The 20750-nt window shown below is 36.7% G+C and overlaps 1 protein-coding gene across 1 annotated transcript in view; it reads left to right on the top strand.

Annotated features, from left to right (window-relative positions):
* dpydb (dihydropyrimidine dehydrogenase b) overlaps positions 1-20750 on the top strand; it is a 157911-nt gene that overhangs the window by 33999 nt on the left and 103162 nt on the right. Inside the window, exon 4 of the mRNA XM_042771862.1 lies at positions 4142-4224. Coding sequence (XP_042627796.1) covers positions 4142-4224 — 83 coding nt within the window. The remainder of the gene's footprint in view (positions 1-4141; positions 4225-20750) is intronic.

The raw sequence follows: 20750 nt of genomic DNA, 5'->3' as shown, positions 1-20750 counted from the left end.
TTTCACATGATCATTCAGAAATCATTCATGCTGTTATTCTAATACTCCTTTTAAAAATTGTGATGCACACAAACTTTAATGATTAAACCACTACTTACTCTAACTAAACTCGTAAGATTGGTAGCTTTATTTGAGGACTGATCATCTTGATAAAGCATCGGTATCAAAAGTACTTCAAGATTGATCCACCCATCTGTATTGGTGACATTCACTGGTATTATGGGTTGTTAACATGTGTTCTGCTTGTGATAGAGCAGTGATCCATTGATCGTGGAGACAGCAAAAACATGCTCCAAATAAAAAAAATAAAAAAAAAACACTTTTCACTCAAGGCAAAAACATGCAACTCTGCTTCTCCACACCGCTCACATATTCTGCTATCAAATCAAAATTATAGTCAGATGTTTGAATTTGGTGAGGTTATCATACAATATTCTTTGAAATCTTATGAATTCTTCTTGTAGAAATCAATGCATCATTTTGAGGCACAATTTAAAAAAAATAAAAAATAAGATGTGCATTGTAAAACAGACTCAGTTCTGGAGGTTTCTGCAACACAAGGTTGCCAGCTGAAGAACGGAATCCAGTGGAGGTTCATAAAAGAACTGTAGCAGAATATCAGATGGCTCGCTGGATAGGTTTCTTATGCACCACCCATTTGTGTTATAATAAAATGTAGTAACTCTCTCTCATGCCATAAATTAACTCAGTGTGTGAAATCGAGTTAGCCTCAATCTCAATCATGTTGTGATTTTATTTTCTTGGCGCCCCGGCCGTATATATGTGCGGGGGAATTTCCAGGATGCTCATCCCTTTGAATTTCATTAAATAGCTTAAGTCAGTTGTCACAATGGCTTCTGTGAAACTGTATTAGCTTATGGAATAAAGAAAACAGCTTAAGCAGCTTGAACTTTGCTTTTTTTAAAAAGGGAGGGGTTGGCAGAATCCTCTTTAATGCCTCTCTGATAATGTTAGTCATGTCATGTTACAGTGTTAAATGGCACCAATTAATCCTCCCGTTTTAAAGCAGAAACTCCTAAATCTTTAAAAGCAGGATAATCTCTGAACAGACTGCTCAACTACATAATCCTTCAGCGTGGTCATATTTAAATCTACAGCCTATGGAATATTCCATATGTTCCTCACGATTTAGAACTGTTTAGAGGATGTTTGGTTTCCTTTATACGTTAAAGGGATACTCCACCCCAAAATGAAAATTTTGTCACTTACCCCCATGTCAACATGTAAAAGCTCAGTTTGTCTTCGGTACACAATTTAAGATATTTTGGATGAAAACCTGGAGGCTTGTGACTGTCCCATTGACTGCCAATTAAATAGCAGTGTCAAGGTCCATAAAAGGTATGGAAGTCGTCATTAGAATACTCCATCTGCCATCAGATGTGCAATCTGGTTTATATGAAGTGATGGGAACACTTTTTGTATGCGAAGAAAACAAAAATAATGAAATAGCGTGGATGATACAGCAGATCATACGTAGCATAAGGTGATATGGAGAGACACAGAGGAGATTGTTGACAAAGGAATTGTTGAATAAAGTCATTATTTTTGCTTTCTTCGCTTACAAAATGTGTTCCTGTCGCTTCATATAACCCAGATTGCACGTCTGATGGCAGATGTAGTATTCTGACGACGATTATCATATATTTTTTGGACCTTGACACTGTTTTTTACTTGGCAGTCAATAGGACAGTAACAGGCCTCCAGGTTTTCATCCAAAATATCTTAATTTGTGCTCGAAGATGAACTGAGCTTTTACAGGTTTGGAACAACATGGGGGTAAGTGATTAATGACAAAATTTTCATTTTGGGGTGGAGTATCCTTTAAGGATTCCTGTTTTTCTCAGCAGTTCTCTTATTTACAGAATATTTTATTGTATTTTTGGTAACACTTTATAATAACTTTCATTAATCATATTATATAATGTTTAATGGATCATTAGTTAATATATATTCAAATAGTTAGAAATGTGAGATAATGTTCTTGTTTATGTTTGTTAATACACTTATTAAACATTAGATAGTGTTAAAAACCATTATTTAGTGTAAGTTAAATGCTTACAATTGACATTCAATTTTCAATTCCATATGATCAAGCACTTACTGAAAATCTACAAATGATTTTAACAGATGTTATAAAATGATTAAAAGGTGTGATACAGGTAAGGTTAGGGACAGGTTTGGTGGTATGGGTAGGTTTAAGGGTCCGTTAAAGGGTCAACAGTGAACAGGGGTCAGTTTGATTATTACAAGGGAACACTGTTCAATCTGTTTATATTATATTGTTTTAATAAATAAACAAGTATTTTCTTTTAAAAAATATGTGTTTTCTCCTGTTTATTATATAATACAAAAAAAATCCTCCTTAATAATAAAATAAAGAATATAATAATAATATTATTTATGAAACAAAAAAACATTTTTTTTTCTGCACCAAAATTACAATCTGTTACGTCTTTAGCAAGCATTTAGCTAAACTTAACCAGCCACCCTTTACACAAACCTTGTTACAGTAGCTAAAAGTCCAATGCCCATAAAAATACCAAAGTAATCATTTATAAACATTTACAGATGATGAATAGTTACAACTTAGATTGGTTACTGCAAAAACATGAACAGATGATTAATAAATGATTAGTAAAGATGTCTGAATAGGATAAATTCAGGTCTTTCAGGACCATTTTTGCCATTGAGATGACTGCCCATAAAGGTATTAGTGATTAGTAAACATTTATAAACAAATGCAAATGATGAATAGTTTCCACTTTAGATGAACAAAACATGAACAGATAATGAATAGATTATTAAGTAAGACATGTATATAGAGGTCTGCACATCAAACAAAGACCAACAAATGGAGATCATATGAACTGAAGGTTTACTGACATTTGTAAGCATTTCGATTTAATTAAATAATCATAATGTTAATCATTAGGTAATTTTTAGTAAGTTTATTAGTAAACATTAACAAGAACATTATCTCATATTTCTATCCATGTGAATATATATATATATATATATATAAAAATATATAAAAATACAAAAAAAAATATAAACTAATGATCTGTTAAAAAATAAGTTCTGATTGCTAATTAAAAAAAAAAGAAAAATAATAAAAAATTACTGTATTTTTTATATAAATTAATATTAATAATATAATGTATGCACAAACTTTTTTTTCTATTTTGTGCTAGGTGAAAATATGAATTATGACTCTGAATCTTCTCTCATATAATGTGAATAATTAAAACTGTTTAGTCTTTTATGATCACTCAGTATATTTATTTATTTATTATATATCAGTATATTTTTTGTGTTCTATAAATAAGTCATACATTTACAGTTTGTTGTTTAAATCCACCAAAAGGAAGTGATTATAAAACACTAAACAGTTTTAATTCTTCACATTATATGAGAGAAGTTTCAGGATCATAATGCATATTTTTTTTTAACTTGCCACAAAATAGAAAGAAGTTTGTGCACTTTCACAAAACATTATAATATTATTATTATTAATTTTTATTTAAAAAAGTAATGAAATATTCTAAAATATTTGGGTGTTTCTTAACATTTTTTTTTTTTTTTTAAAAAGAAAACTTTAACTTGAAACCAAAAATGAAAATGTATTTCTATTTATGTCAATTCAACTCATGTCATTCTAATTTCCAAAACTGTATGACTTTGTTTATTCTGTGGAACATACAGTAGAAGATATTTTAAGAAATGTCTCAGTTTTTTAATTTTTTTAATGGTCACCAATGGTCAACATTCTTCAAGATATTTTCTTTTGTGTTCCACAGAATAAAGTAAGTCATACATATTTTATAATGATGAAAATTCATAATAAATAAATAAATTATTAGATGATTATATTTATAGCAACCTAAACAAAGAGTAAAGCAATCATAAATAATTTTGACATACTTTATATTAGATCATTCATAAAATTCTAGCCATGAAATTAGCTTAAAATTATTCCCTCTATAACGTTGTCCTCCTGAAATTCATTGCATTACTGACACACTGACATAAATGTCATTGTTTTTGTTAAAATACACCCTAAAAATTTTAGTAAATGTGCTTCTTTGTCCCACCAATGTCTCTGTGTGCTTCATTCCCACAGTCTTGTGTGAATTTGGAGAACAACTTTGATGACATCAAGCACACGACTTTGAGCGAGCGTGGGGCACTTCGCGAAGCGCTGAGGTAAGCACTGTCTCCATGGCAACAGTCACAGTCAAGGCAAAGAAGAGTTTCGGGTGGGTAGCCGAAGGAAAGCATGTGCATGTGCGTGCCATTTGGCGAGGTGTGGACGAGTAGTGGCGTAAGTCATTCTTCTTTATTGAGGGAATAGAAGGGTGTACAGGCAGCACTCGGCTCTGGATTTCTCAGGGATTAATTTGTTGGAAGGGAGCCTCCCTTTGGTCTTTGCCTTGACTCTTCAACCCTGCAGGAGTTGCTAATGCTGAGTGCACAGTGAAAAATGTAAATGTTTAATTTGTTAGTTGAAAATGCTTTTGGAGATCCCAAGACAACATCAGAATACTTGATTATGAGGACCGGTAGATATGATAAGATATGTGCTTTGTAAATAAGCTGAACAGAGTCCTAACTGAAATCTATTAAATACAATGATCTTCATAAAAATTACACTGTTTGCTATCAGGCCTGTTTCCCACTAACATATTTATTTCTGCGTCTGTATTAATATATTACTGTAAATAGCATTGTGTTGTGTAGCAGAAGTGTTTAGGCACTGAGCCTAATATTGTCTCTATATAGACCTGTTTATCAATATAAGGAGTGAACTATTCTATTGTTTTAATATAGGCCTAGACATCTTTGGGACTTGAGCATATATATTGGGATATAGTCTACATTTTGAGTTTTGGGTTTCATTCTGTGCCAGTTACTGTGTAATGTGATCTCCTCCTCCTGCAAATTAGATTTCATGATGGTATAGTTTGTGATAATTCTAAATAGCTCACTCCAAGCATGGATTTTTTAAATTATTGCTGATATTAAAGAAAATATATAATGGTACAGATATCATTCATTCATTCATTCATTCATTCTTTCTTTCTTCATGCATTCATCATGCATAAACCCTAGGTCTAAGTGATGTAAAGAATGTTCACAATATATGTGATGATTTTGCTGACTATATAAAATTCCGCAACATCATGAAAATCAATTAAACTATTTGTGTCATCAGAAAAAGTTTCATCTTGTCTTCATTGCATTCATCATGCATAAAATTAGAATCATAATAATGTTGAGATGTAAAAATGTGTGTAGATTAGTTCACTATTATATCCGAATTTATAATCAAGATTTGACTGCTACGCACCCTTACATATTGCTTAAAGCAGCAATTAATCGTTTCAAACTCCATTTGTTTATTCCTGATGCATCCGCACAATCATAAACTGCAGTTTTATTTTATATTTTTATTTATATTATTAAATTTTTTTTTTATTACAGCTGTTTATTATTAAAGTTTAGTTTGCCAGTTTATATGGCAGTTTCCGCATATTACTACTGAAAAGCACAATATTTCTTCTTCAGTTTTGCACAGATTCTAAACTCATTAAGCCACCCTGTGTCATTACCTCAGAAAAAGTTTCCTCATGGCATCCTCAGGTTTAAAGTCCATTTTTAGAACACGGTGCTTCACGGATCAGTTTGTTTAAAAATGTGTGTCGGCTTAGGCACGGGAATGCTCGCATTTATCCACTCAAGCAGAGAGCAGTAGTAGTCTAGTATAATCAGATTCTACATCATTAAAACATTACTGTGCATTTATCCATTCAAAGGCACCAAGCTCCTCTAGAACTTGAGGAAAGAAGGCAGCATACGCATTTGTTCCTCCTCTCTCAGTGAGTCAAAGTTTGAGATTTCTTTTCTCGTAGTAGAAGGATGATGTTTTGCGTTTTCCTTCCGCAACATCTGCATTTTTGAACCCACACAATTACTGATGCCACAATTACATAATTGCTTAAATCATCAAATAAACATCATTACAATTACTGATGCCACAATTACATAATTGCTTAAAGCAGCAATTAATCGTTCAAAGTCCACTTATGTTATTTTGAGTGCTTGTTTTTTTTTTCTTTCTGCAGGTTTGTCCACTGTTTTAATTTATATAATAAAATGCATTTTTATTATTATTATTATTTATTTTTTAAACTTTTTTTATTATTTAAAGAAGAAACCAATCCAATGTATAGTTCACATTTGAGGCTTAGTACTATAGAAAAGCAGTACAAGTTCCTCTTCAGGAACTCGAGTTGCATCGAAATGCTTTGGGAATGCCCTGGCAAGACCATGTACTGAAGCCAACCCTGGGGAGGAGAGGTACACACCTCAGTACATGGTGCCCAATCCTCCTCAGTGCTCTCAGGGATCTTCACTGATACCCCTGGAACCCTCGGTGCTTCAGGGCTCAGTGAGCTCCGACGAGCAAATTTCCCAGCTGTCGCCCGGCGACGGTACGGCACGGGAAAGCTCGCCCCCTCAAGTGAGGGCACTAGAGCAGTCAGGTCAGTCGTTCCCTGCCAGTTATCCACTTCAGGGCACCAAAGTGGCTCCTCTAGACACTTGAGGAAAGAAGGAGGCCATAGAACGAGTTCCTCCTCTCTCAAGAGAGTCAGGGTTCTACAGCCGTTACTTCATCGTTCCGTAGAAGGATGGAGGGTTGCGTCCCATCATATATCTGCGTCTTTTGAACCGCGCTATCAAACGGTTTTGGTTCAAGATGCTCACTGTCAAACAGATCGTATGTCAAATCAGGTCAGAGGACTTGTTTTGTCACAATAAATCTCAAAGACACATACTTCCACGTATCCATCCTTCCTCAACACAGGAGGTTCCTGAGGTTTGCTTTCGGGGACGAAAGTTCGGCCGTTCGGCCTGTCACTCTCACCCTGAACTTTCACCAAGTGTGTGGATGCTACTCTGGCTCCGTTGTGACTCCAGGGCATCTGCATACTCAACTACATACGATTGGTTGATACTAGCTCAGTTGGAGCAGTTGGCAGCTCGGAAAGAAATGTCATCCTCGCCAGTTTGAAAGAGCTGGGGTTACGGCTCAACACCAAGAAAAGTGTGCTTTCTCCACTAAAGAGGACCACTTATCTGGGCATGGTGTGGGATTTAACAAAGATGCAGGCACAGTTGTTTCCTGGTTGTATCAAATTGATTCTCACAGCTATAAGGGGAGTGAGAGAAGGCCAGTCACTCACTGTCAAACTGTTTCAGAGACTGTTGGGTCTGTTGGCAGCTGTGTCCAATGTGTGGCCTTTAGTGGATGCTCCGCTCAAGGTCGCTGGGAAGGCCATTGTCTCACGTGACACATAAACTGCCTGGAGATGTTGGCCTTGTTTTGAGCTCTAAAACAACCTAAGGGGCAGAAATAGGGGGCATCATGACACATCGGTAGTATCCTACATCAACCGGAAAGAGGGTCTGTGCTCACGGCCCCTTTACAGGCTGGTGCACCAGATCCTCCTGTGGGTTCAGGGAAAGCTCCTCTCTATCAGAGCAGTCTACAGTCCTGGTCACTTCAATCAGGGAGCAGACATCCTGTCGAGACAGGGGCTGAGGCCTGGGGAATGGAGGCTCCACCCAAAGATGGTGGAGCTCCTATGGAGTGAGTTCGGCCAGGCAGAAGTGGATCTATTTGCATAGCAGGAAGCGACACACTGTCCGCTCTGGTTCTCCCTCACGCATCCAGCTCCAGTTGGGCTGGATGCCATGATGTAGACAGGCCAAAGCTCCATCTGTAAGCCTTTCCCCCAATCGCTCTGCTCCCGGGAGTTCTGGAGAGAGTACGGCAGGATGGGTCCATCTTATGTTAGTGGCCCCGTTCTAGCTGGCCCGAGTATGGGTCTTGTACCTTCTGTCCCTCCTCGACGGCTCTCCACTGGAGATCCCGATCAGGAAGGGTCTCCTCTCTCAGGCGGGGCACCATTCTTGACCCCTGCCCGGAGTAATGGAAACTGGGCATGGCCCCTGAGGGGGCACAGCTCCTAGCATCCGGTCTCTCAACTCGGGTTGTTGAGACCATGCTCCAGTCCAGAGCTCTCACTATGAGGAAACTGTATGCTTCAAAATGGAAACTTTTCAATTCTTGGTGCAGACAGTGATAGCAGGACCCAGTCAACTGCCAAGTTGGTACAGTTCTGGAATTTCTGCAGGAGCATTTCTCCACAGGGTTATCTCCCTCCACTCTGACGGTGTACATTGCGGCCATAGCTGCTTACCACTCTCTTCTAGATGGTCAGTCATTGGGAAGACACCCATTAGTTACACGTTTCCTCTGTGGCAATCAGAGGCTAAGGCCAGTACAGCACACCAAGGTGCCCTCATGGGACATGGCGGTAGTTCTGGAGACTTTGCCCAATGCTCCTTTTGAACCAATTGAAGATATCCTGACAAGTTCCTCACGCTGCAGACGATCTTCTTACTCACTACACTCTCACTGAAGAGGACAGGGGATCTTCAGGCACTCGCTGTATTGTGCCTGGAGTTTGCCCCCGGGCATGGTTAGGGCATTCCTTTACCTGAGACCCGGGTATGTCCCTAATGGCTTGTTTCCACTGAGCGGTATGGTTCGGTACAGTACAGTATGGTACACAATTATTTTCATTTCCACTGTCAGAAGTTGTGAATGGTACCAAAATAGCGAACCGTACCGTACCACTTTTTGGTACCCTTCTGTTGGGGTACCTAACACAGCAAAGGGTACCAAAAGGGTGGAGCTAAACTCACCGCAGAACATTGATTGGTTGACTAGAATTGTCACTTTTGCGTGATACAAGGGGATAAAGCTTCTCTTTCTTTCGTTCCGCTCTGCTGTCCATGAGTGTTGGGCTTATTTACAGAGTAAGATTTATCAGAGTGTGCAAACACAAAAAAATAACAGTGTATTTCATGATTTTATATTTTCACTCGTACAATAGCCATTTCTCAATATGCATTATTGTCTCTTCTTGTCGACTTGTGAAACGTCATTGCCCAAAAACCCACATAATTTTCTAAATAATATTGATATTGTGTCATGAAATGTAGTTTAAAGAGTTTTTCAGGTGAGAATGTAATTGTTATATAAGCCCCTTATACTTTGTACTTATACTTTTATAAGGGCTATTATTGTTTATTAAAACTGACATTAACAAAAAGGGTCAGAGTTCTGCTTATCGTCCCGGTTCATCATTGATCGCTACTTTCCGGCATACACCACACCTATCAAGAAGGGTACTATTGGCAGTGGAAACATAAGCTGGATCAGGGTTACCCATACCGAATCGTACTGTACTGAACTATACTGTACCGTACCGCTCAGTGGAAATGAGCCATAAGGTGCCTACTTCTTCGCTGGGTCCTGTAGTGCTGCAAGCCTTTTGTCCTCCTCCCTTATTGGAAGCAGGCCAGGAAAGACTCAATCTGCTTTGTCCAGTGTGAGCACTGGATGCTTACGTTCGCATAGCTGCCCAGTGGCGTAAGGCAGATCAGTTATTCATTTGCTTTGGTCCACCCAAGAAAGGGGGCTCCTGTGACCAAGCAAACTATGAGTAGGTGGGAGGTCGAGACCATCAAACTGGCCTACGTGTCCTCTGGCCTTCATTCACCTGTTGGGGTCAGAGCGCACTCGGCTAGGAGTATGGCTGCCTCCAAGGCCTTATCAGTGGGCGGGGCTGGTCCTCTCTGCACACATTTGACAGATTTTACAATTTGGACTTGACATCTTCTTCAGGGTCCCAGGTTCTCTCGTCTTGATGTGCTCACCAGATACACACTTGACAGGGACTTGCTCGTATGGTGCAGTGGGTATTCTCTTTCCCAATGCATTTCTGCATCTTTCGGCCATATTCCCTGCATCCCTGCAGGCGCTCGCTTCCGCAAAAGCTAACATGTGCATTTGCTGGATGCGCTTTTATACTTCCTGGGTGCTCACGCTCGTTACGTCTCACTTCTCTATTGGACTGATTTCATACATGCTTAAGGTACGTGGTTTCGCCGGGGCATTCCCAAATCATATTGACCCATTTTACATACATAACCTGGAGACGTTTTTCAGTTTGAGTGTTTTCAACTTGTTTATTTTCATATAAAAATATGGCATGTAGTTGCTTCAAACCATAGTATAAATATCATTCAACGTAAAGTTATAATTGTAATTATTAATCAAAATTACAATTTCAAGGGAATAATCAACAATTACTATTTTTGTCATAATCGTGCAGCCCTAGTGTAGATAAATATAGCTGTTTATTGTTATGTTAGTGTTTATCAGTGAAAATGATTAAATACCATCTTGGTTTTTAAAAAAAGATCTTATGATCACCATATTTGATCAAAATTGCAATAAAAACTGCAATATTGTAAGTATTATTACTATTAAAATAACTGTATTGTAAATAGTATATTTTAAAATTTCATTTATCCCTGTGGTGGCAAAGCTGAATTTTCAGCAGCCATTTTTCCAGTCTTCAGTCTTACACGATCCTTTGGAAATCATTCTGATTTGTTCTGATTTGTTGATTATCTATGTTGAAAACAGTTGTGTTGTTTAATATTTTAATATTGATATTTATAAAGAAAAAATCATACAAGATTCATGGCAGTTGTTTCGTTTTGAGTTCGTATCCTGACCGCTATAGCAGTCTTCATCTCTGAACTTAAACAGTGACAGGAAATACTAGCATTAAGGCACACCACTATCATTAGCATTAATATAATTCGCTGCCAGTAATGGAAGATGAAAGAATTGTGCCAGTTTCCACCTCGGTGTACATAGCTGAAGTATGATGTAATTTGCGCGTTTGTGGTAACGTCTGCCCCAGGACCGCAGCACGAGTGGCACCTCGGTTCTGCCGCTTACGCGGGTGGTAGGGTTGCCGCACGGCTGCAGCTTTCTCTTGTGGTGGGGGAGTTTTGTGCAGTTGGTGCGGTGCGGTGCTTGCGTTGCGGTCTCTGTGATTCCACGCGGAACATAAATACAAACTGAAAAACCTGTGAAATCCAAGTAGAAAAAGTTCTGAGAATGTTCAACATCTGTATTTATTTTATTGTTTTGTTTTCTTTAGGAATCCTGCAAGAACTTTATTTTTCATTGATATTAAGCAGATGTAATTTTTTGTTCAGGTCAAAATGTTATGACATTGTCACAATTGTAAACTTAAACGGTGATCCTTTAAAGCAGGGTCTAAAAATATATGTGGTATTTTTATAAAATACATTTTATACATATACATTTAACTAAAGATTCCTGCAAGCACTTGAATTTTTCCCCCTTTTACTCATACTGCACAAAAAGTGTTTCAGTAACGTTGAATTAGGGCTGGGCGATATGGCTGAAAACTGTATCACGAAATAAGTGTTTCATATCGGTCGATATCGATAATTATTGATATTTTTATAACCTTGTGACGAGTGGGGCGGGGCCGAGAGCCGTGGGAACGGAGCGAGGCCGGTGGAGTGATTGGGAAATGAGCGACACCTGCTCCACTCACCGGTCTCGAGTCCCACGGAGGAGATTGGGAGGATACAAAAGAGGAGGGACGACAGTGAAGGACGAGAAAGGACCAGGCCTGGGTTTTATTTTGTGGTTTGGTTTTTGTTTGTGTGCGGCAGTCGACCGTGAGGGGCTGTCGCGCTGTTTTGTGTTTATTTTGTAATTAAAGTTTTATTTGAGTGTTCGCCGGTTCTCGCCTCCTTCTTCCCGTGATTATGAAGTTTTTATATTGTTACAGACCTATTTAAAATAAGGACCAGGAGAAAAATATATTACATTTAAACATTTTTATTTTAAACTTAAAGGATTAGTTCACCTCAAAATGAAAATTTCTTAATAATTTACTCACCCCAATGCCATCCAAGATATCCATGTCTTTCTTTCTTCAGTGGAAAAGAAATTAAGTTTTTTGAGGAAACAATAGCAACCAACTGAGTTGGTTGCCACTGAAGTCCATTATATGAAGAAGAAATCCTGAAATGTTTTCCTCAAAAAACTTAATTTCTTTTCCACTGAAGAAAGAAAGACATTGATATCTTGGATGGCATTGGGGGTGAGTAAATGATTAGGAAATTTTCGTTTTGGGTTGAACTAATCCTTAAACCTTCCTCTGATTCATAGGTGTGATTGGCAAAGGACAAAAAAGCAGAAAAATATAAGGCGCACCTATCATGACGCGGCGACAGCATGTGTGATTATCCGGGTAGTTAGGACATCGCACAAGATTTGTGTCACCACAGAAAACATTTCATCACTGGATAAGTTTTGTTCGTTTATTTAAAGTGTGGTTTATGTCAGCTGAATGTGCGGCACACTTTTCAGAGAAGATAAGGCAATGTTATTTTAGTACAATTCACACCCAGTGGTAATTCAGGGAAAAAAATCTCCGAATGATTCACGTGAATCTTCGGTCTTCTGACCTATCATCGTGTCAATTCTCAATTGATATTGATGGTAATATCAATTTTGATTAATATGCGCGAGCAAGACAGTTAGAAAACTGTAACAATACACTCTAAACATTATGAGAGTCCCCCTCCAACTCCGGAAGTAACATGTGCTCTCTCTCTGCTCATTCTCTCAGTAACATACGCCGGCGCCTGTCAGAATTGGCGCAGCAGTCAGTCTTCTTATCTACACCACTCACCGATCAAATTAGGCTTTAAACTTATCACTCCACGCCGGTTCTGTTACTGAAGAATCCAACACGAGACAGTGATATGGCACAACCAAACTGTTACATGATTGGCTGGTAGCATGTCACTTCCTACGTTGCTAGGTTACCAGAGAGCGAGTGCCTTTGTTCATGCAACCAAACTTGCTTCGCATCCTCTGGTTTCTTCCGACGAAGAAAAAAAAAAATAGAACGTTTTATCGAACACATTTTTTATTGATATTGATTACATGTCTATCGCGATACATATTGTTATAGTTTTATCGCCCAGCCCTACGCTGAATGTTACAGGGACTGATTCATGCAAATTCAGTTTTGGTTAAACAATTTTTATTTATTTATTTATTTCTAAGGTTTGCATATTGTGGTGTGCATTTAATGACAGCTTTCATAAAAATATATCCTATTCCTAAAATAAGAGATATCCCAATATATTGCTTTGCCTACAGTATCGCAATATATCGTACCGCAACCCCTGTATCGTGATACGTATCATATCACCAGATTCTTGCCGATACACAGCCCTAATTTCTTCATCAATATAAGTCAGCATTTAAATGAAATATATATCTTTTGTAAAAATTTACAAGTCTTAAATGTCACTTCTTCAGTTGAATTCAGCCTAGTTGAAAAAAAAAATATATAATTTGAAGAAAAAATTATAATTTGGTGACAAAAAAAAAAAAAAAAATGTATTAATCTTTGTTAATGTTAATTCTACATTTAATATTACATTATTAAAATCAAAAGTTGTATTGTAAACAGCAGTATAATTTTTGTAGCTGTATTGCCCAGCCCTAATAATGCTCAATTTGGTTAGATGTGATATGCAAGCCTGATGAAGCACACTTATGTATTGGTTATGTGTATGGTAAAAAACAGGAATTATTTCAGAAACATTTAGTAGTTTGTACCATAGTTTACAGTAAAATTAAAGTGCTAAAAGCAGAGTGCATTGACTCTAGACGAGCCTTTCTCAGTCAGCCAAAAGATACTGAGATGACACAACAGGTAAAGTTAGTTAGGTCATTTACCCTGTATTTGAACACTTCAGAATCGATTCTGAGCTTGTTTATTTTTCCCGCATATGGCACGTGTACGCCCTAGAGACGTGGCGGGCTTCATTGCACAGAAATTGCGCTGTGAGACACGTGCACATTGCTTGACAGTCTGTGCTTCCACCAGCCTTGTTTTACTTTAGATATGCTTTAAAGGGGTCATATGATGCGATTAAAAATTTTCCTTTCTCTTTGGAGTGTTACAAGCTCTTGGTGAGTAAAGAAGATCTGTGAAGTTGCAAAGACTAAAGTCTCAAATCCAAAGAGATATTCTTTATAAAAGTTAACACTTTTCCACGCGCCCTTGAAACGACTTGTTCTAACACGCCCCCACATATCTACATCAGTATATGGGAAGATTTGCATAACGCCGCCCAAATGTTCACGCAAAGAAAGAAGGCGTACCTTTTATTCTCATTGTAGTATTGTTGTTGCTGCCGCCGCCATGTCGTATAGACGCTGTGTGTTTCACTGTGAAAGCGAAACTTATTGCTCGTCTTGTCTAGCTCTGCGAGGCGCATGCATACTCTGTGTACAACAGTTCAAGATAGGGTATGTCTAAAAACTCCCAACACTTTTATCTTCCAACTTCAAAATCGTCATACATCGTTGTTTACATTTGTTTTTTTTGAAAGAGTGTTTGACCATCCTTGCACGTTCACTTTGTAAACACTGGGTCGGTGCTTCTGCAGCGATGTCGGATGATTTTGAAGTTGGAAGAGAAAATGAGTTGGGAGTTTTTCAACATACCCTAACTGTACCTTCACAGTGCAGAGCACAGCGTCTTCTCCACCGGAATCCGCTACGGTGTTTGAGGGAGGAGAGGTTCAAGTTTTCCCGGTCTGCGCGCGCAACAAGTGGGTGGGCATAAATATGCTAATGTTTCAGTTTGACGTCACCTTGACACAGCTAAAGATTCGTTTTAAAAATGACTCGTTTTAATGACTCTGAGTCAACTCTTTCTTTTGGAAGACAATAACTTTATACATGGTGCACTTTTAGATTTAAAACTTTAAATCAGTATGTTTTCATTCCCTTAGAGTTGTGTTACACACTGCATGAAGGGTAATTTTCAAAAATCCATAATAGGGTCGTTTAATTCTGCATGGCATCGAATATGCATGAGCACAGCATTGTATCTGCTGATCATGAATAAAAAACAAAACAGCAGCGAAAAACAAGAGTTGGGAGAAGAAAGAGCGCTAGAGATATTGGAAACATTAATGCACACTTTTGTCCCGCAGAGGTTGATTTTAATCCTTCTCTAAATGAGACTCCCCTGCAGTGCTGGTTGGCAGATTTGATAAAAGATTAAGGTTGTATAACTTCTAATAATGCTGAACATGAAAGTCCAAGCGGTGCACTGTTCTGGTACTCATCACAGGAGGCAGCTGGTTTATTTGGCCTGTTTGTTGGGCATAGAGGAAGCCCCAAGTCTGGATTCCCAGTGTCACGAAACAGCTAGAAAGTTGACTCCTCATTAAAGACAACAGATTGGTTCACATTTTTATGACCCTGTCTAGGGTAAGGCCGCAACATAAAATGAAATCAACAATCAAAGATCCTTCATACATTTATTTACAGAACCACAGAGTAAAAGCACAACTTCAGGGGTGAGCAAAGGCCAAAACAACAAACAAACACCAAGTCAGCTCCTAACAGTAAAGACTAAATTCCCTAACAAAAGAAAAACTAAATAAAAATACAATATGCTACACTAACTCCCTATCTAATGAAAAACAGGAGAAAACAATATTTGCAAAAGAAAATGGCACTCACCCCCTACAGCTTCTAAGTGTGGAAAAGAGTATTTACAATACTTTCCCTCGATTTGCTAAATCTTGCACACAATTTACTATTTCGTTCTCTCGATTTATAAATCGTGTGCACGATTTAGCAAATCGAGTGAACGAAATAGTAAATCGAGGGAGCGCAATAGTAATTGTGCACACAATAGGCAGATTAGATCCTTTTATTGCTGCTCCTTGGTCCCATTAGCACCAGTCAGATCTGGAGATCACTTTGGTAAGATCCAATCCTGTGAAAGAAAGAATGCTTTGAGAGAGAGAGAGAAAGAGAGAGAGAGAGAGAGGACCAGCAAAGCGAGACACACACAATATGTCTCAAGACGTAACAACATAGTGAAGCAAAGTTACTAAAATACTACTCTTTTATACCTCAAAACTATTATCAAGGATGCTGCATTATAGCTCAATTAACTGCATTTTGATGGCTTATCTTCATGTCAGTGAAATCATAAGCACTCCAAGCACTCACAGCATGAATCCACTTTGATTTCAGAATAAATCAGATAATGACTAAGGAAAATTGTGATGTTTCATCCAGAGGTATTTTCTTGATGAATATGAGGTAAGGCAGTTTAGTCATCATATTGAATTGTTTATAAAAGACCTACTTTGACATTTCTATTAAAATTTGAGTTGAAAAAGCTAGTTTCTGACATGATTCTGACATCTTCAGTTAATGGAGGCAGGTGGAACTTTGTTTTGTTCTCACTTATAAAATAATCATACAATTTTAACTGCTTGCGGTACATACTACACTGGCCTGTCCAAACCCCATCTTAGGGGTCCCATCAGTAGGGTTGGATACTGAGATCTGTTTTTAAATATGCCTCACATGAATCAAAGACGTACAGCACAGCTGGTATAGTCCACCTATTAAATGAACGACTCTGAGTAAGTTCTTTTTTAGTGAATCAAACACATTTAGTGAACTGTGAGATACACTTTTACATACACGTTTGGTCATTTGACTACATATAGTTGATGATTATTCATTTTGTCAGCAATATTTTATAAAATTGACTGTTCAAAAGTTTGGTCAGTAAGTTTTTTTTTTTAGTCTCTTATGATCACCAAGGCTGCATTTGATAAAAAATACAGCAAAAACAGTAATATTGTGAAATATTATTACAAATTAAAATAACTGTATTCTATTTTAATATCTTGTAAAATGTAATTTTTTCTTGTGATGACAAAGCTGAATGTTCAGTAGCCATTAATTACTTCAGTCTCCAGTGTCATATGATTCTCCAGAAATCATTAAAATGTGCTGATTTGGTGATCAAGAAACATTATTAACAATGCAAATATCTTAACTAATATTGTCTACCAATATAATGCATCTTTGCTAAAGTGAAGTATTATTTATTTATTAAAAAAAAAAAAAAAAAAAAAAACTTGTTGGCGCCGATGGCCTTGTGGGCAGCACCGTTTCACTATGAGCATCCCAAGTTTGAGTCCCAGCTTATGGACTTTTCCTGATCCTGTTCCCCTCTCTCTCTCCTACTTCACTTCCTATCCTATCTAAATAAAGGCAAAGAAGATAAAAAAAAAAAAAAATCTTGTTGAACCCAAACTTTTGAATTAAATACTACTATGTTTGTTTTAGTATTGTTGTTTAATATATAGTAAAGGCCAGCTAGAATTTTTTTTTTCTTTTACCTAGTCATTAACATCTATGTAAACACACCTTTAGCGTTTTTTTTAATTTATTTATTTAGCTTATTATTAAAATTATCTTTAAAAATTAATTTAAATTAGAAATATAAATATAATTTGGCAGTGGAGTGGCTAATTTATTTTACTTATTTCATTCTTAAAATTGCTTAAAGTTCTTAAAGGTAAATTTGGCTTTATATGATTTATTTCTGCATAAAAGTGAGGGTCTGAAAGCCGACAGCTGCCTTTAGTGTCTGTTGTCAAAAACCGATTTCACAGATGTCAGATGACTGAAGTCAAGTAACGTTGCGTTGTTAAAATGATGAGCTCTAATGAGGAATAACTCCTCTTATTATTCTCTGCTCCACCACACTCCTGATAGAAGCCCTCTTTTTTTTCTTTTCCTGTTTTTTCTTTATATAAAGGTGGATTGATCATTAAAACCATCCTCTCATCCCAGCTGTCCCTGCACCTAGTTTGAAAGGAGGCCCCTTTGATTCGGAGCCTGGCTTAATTGGTCGTATCTAAAATGGTTTAAGTAATTAAGATGACAGAGCCAGTCTGTGAGAGGACACTTTCCTCATGTCCTCTCAAATAAGTCACCCACCTATCTACCTCACTAATAATCACTCCCTACCAAGAAGTTACATGTCCTCACAAGTGAGGATTTTGACGAGTATCTCTCCAAGTTGACTTCCCACACACACGCGATAAATTCATCATCTCTACAGAAGAGTGTTTGGGATTAAGTTGATAGTGGTGGGAGGCAGGAGGTGATTTGACAGCATTCGCTAATGCCCACGTTGGTTTTGAAATGAGCTAACATTGTATCATGTTTTGTTGCACTGATTAATGCACATGCTGCGTGTTATTGCACCTGTACAAGCATGCTAGTGGGACCCAAAAGAGACCACAATAAAAATCTGGGTTGTAAAAATGTATTTAAACCTCAAAATTTACAAAAGGATTCAATAAAATCATTCAATTCAGATTAATAATAATAAAAAAAATAGACTATTTCTAGGTAACTAATCAAGTAAATTTGTGACATTGATCATGTACAGACAGTTGGAAGTTCCTTCAGGATGCTGTTTGGATCATTTTGAAATCATGCTGGAGATCATAGTCATCAGGTTTTTAAACAAACTTTTGGAGGCATTCTGGCAAAAAGGGGGTGCACCAACTTGCTCATAATGGGACATTTTAATCAATTTTCCAAATCAACTTTTCACAAATTGTTATGCTGATTGTGTAATTTGTAACGAAAAAAAAAAATACTTAATTAGAAAAATGCAAAACAATTTTCACTAGTGTTCTCAGACCACACTGTATTTCATCTGTAAAATTTGATAGGATTAGTGGTGCAGCTTATTGTGGTGCACACACTTATTGGTGTTATTGTTGCTGTTGTTGTTACTATTATTATGCAAATTGTGGTGATCTATTGATTCACAATTTATTTCATAATTACAATTAGAGAGAAAGATCTGGTTGTCAGTGTATTTTGTTGAAAAGCTTCCCAAGCAGTGTTATTTTTGCAGTAATATTTATATTATATTATATTATAGTATAGTATATAATATACATAATAATACTTATAGTATATAAGTGATGTCAATCAATTAAAAAAAATAACTAATTAATCACTTATTTTCCTGAAATTAATCGCGGTTAATCCCACCGAACATTAAAGTTTTCAAATATACTTTTATATTGCAATAATTTCACATTCAATCTTCAAATTAATGTACAAACAACATAAAGACAGCATATTTTTTAATATTTGTTTAATGGCATCTTTTTTTATGACTGAAGGCCACTATCAATGATACCAATACTGATTTTGCCCTAATATTTAACCATTGACTATAGCCATTCAACATTACAGTATAATTGAGAGCGATCACTTTTAACATTTATTAGACTTTTAAAAATAACTTCTAATTTAAGTGAACTTAAAACAATCTTCACATAACCCATTATAATAAATTTCATATTTACCTGTGCGCTTCAGCTGAAATATACAGAAATTGAAATTTAAGTTATCAAACACTAAATTCTAAATTAAATATAGGTGAATCCTTAAAGCTATAAAAGTTATTTTTCCTCTTTTTTCTTTCTTTGTCCTTTGATTAATAGACATCACAGCAGCTGGTTATTAGGTTGTTTTGGCTGCTATTTCTTTTAAGAGTTGCCGCTGCCTAAAGCAACACACAACTGACATGCATCATATTTTTGTTACCTTTTCTGACCTAATTCAGGTTTTAAAGTCTCTATTAATGAGCTGATGAGTTAAATCGGGTGTGTTAGATAAGAGAGACACAGCTCTGCTCCTCCACAACACATTTAAAAAAAAAATTTCATATAAAAGATATTAAACTAAACTCAAATAAAATAAAATATATTACATACATGCACAGTTTTAAGGCAGCTTTAATCGCCTTTTTGGTAACTTCATGACTTAACTGACCACGACATTGCATCCACGTAGTTTATTTTGTGCTTTGATATGAAAGAATACAGGCTACAGCACGTTTATATATATAAATATATATATATATATATATATATATATATGTATATGTGTATATATATATATATATATATATTAGGGATGGTACGATACATGTATTCGTACTGAATATGTGCATGAGGCCTTACAATGAATACAGACAAATCAGCCCCAATCCAGAAGGGGGCGCCCGCAACAATGCAACGCTGTTTGGTTACCAGCCGCCAGCAGAAGAACAGCGAATGCCATGAGTTGCGCACTTAAAAACAAAGCCCATTAGACATGAGACATCTCTCACACCAAAGGAGTATACTTTAAAAGGCTTGTGCACTCTGAAATGGAGCTTTGTGCTCGTGTATCCTACCTCTTATTCAGCACAAATCCAATCTTTCATAATATTTCCATATCACTGTATAAAGAATGCTAAACTATTATTTATTATGTAAATTATAGGTTTTGTACTTCAGTTCCAACAGCACAGACCAGCGCCACCGTATAAATCCCTTATTAAACTTATTAAAAACGACTGATGTGTTTTGTGTGTGTGTGCATGTGTGCACGCCGGCGCAATCCCTTATTAATCTTATTAATAATGCATCAATAAATAAATGCCTTCATTTATTTTACACACACAATGAAAAAAAAAAAATAGGATGTCGCGCTTTCTGCCAATTTCAGTTTCTTTTCTGTTAACAAATTAAGCCTGTCACAAAAATTAACTGAAACCAGCGTATATAGGCTACATTACGTGTCACACTGTTTTTTCCCCCCCTTGTTTATCTGTTAACGAAGTCAAATATATTTCAAGAATTTATTTCTTGTATGTATAGGCAATATGTGCTGCAGATTTTATATATATAACAATTAGGGATGTGACGAGACACTTGTCCCACGAGACGAGACTGGGTTCACGAGAATGAGATGAAACGAGATGAGATTTTTAAACCTTTTTTTAAGAAATCCTCAATGATGAAATAGGGAAAAAATGTCTTTTATTTAACTG

This window comes from Cyprinus carpio, chromosome A2 (assembly GCF_018340385.1).
Source record: "Cyprinus carpio isolate SPL01 chromosome A2, ASM1834038v1, whole genome shotgun sequence".
Classification (NCBI taxonomy): domain Eukaryota; kingdom Metazoa; phylum Chordata; class Actinopteri; order Cypriniformes; family Cyprinidae; genus Cyprinus; species Cyprinus carpio.
This window is presented reverse-complemented; position numbering and strand designations above follow the sequence as displayed.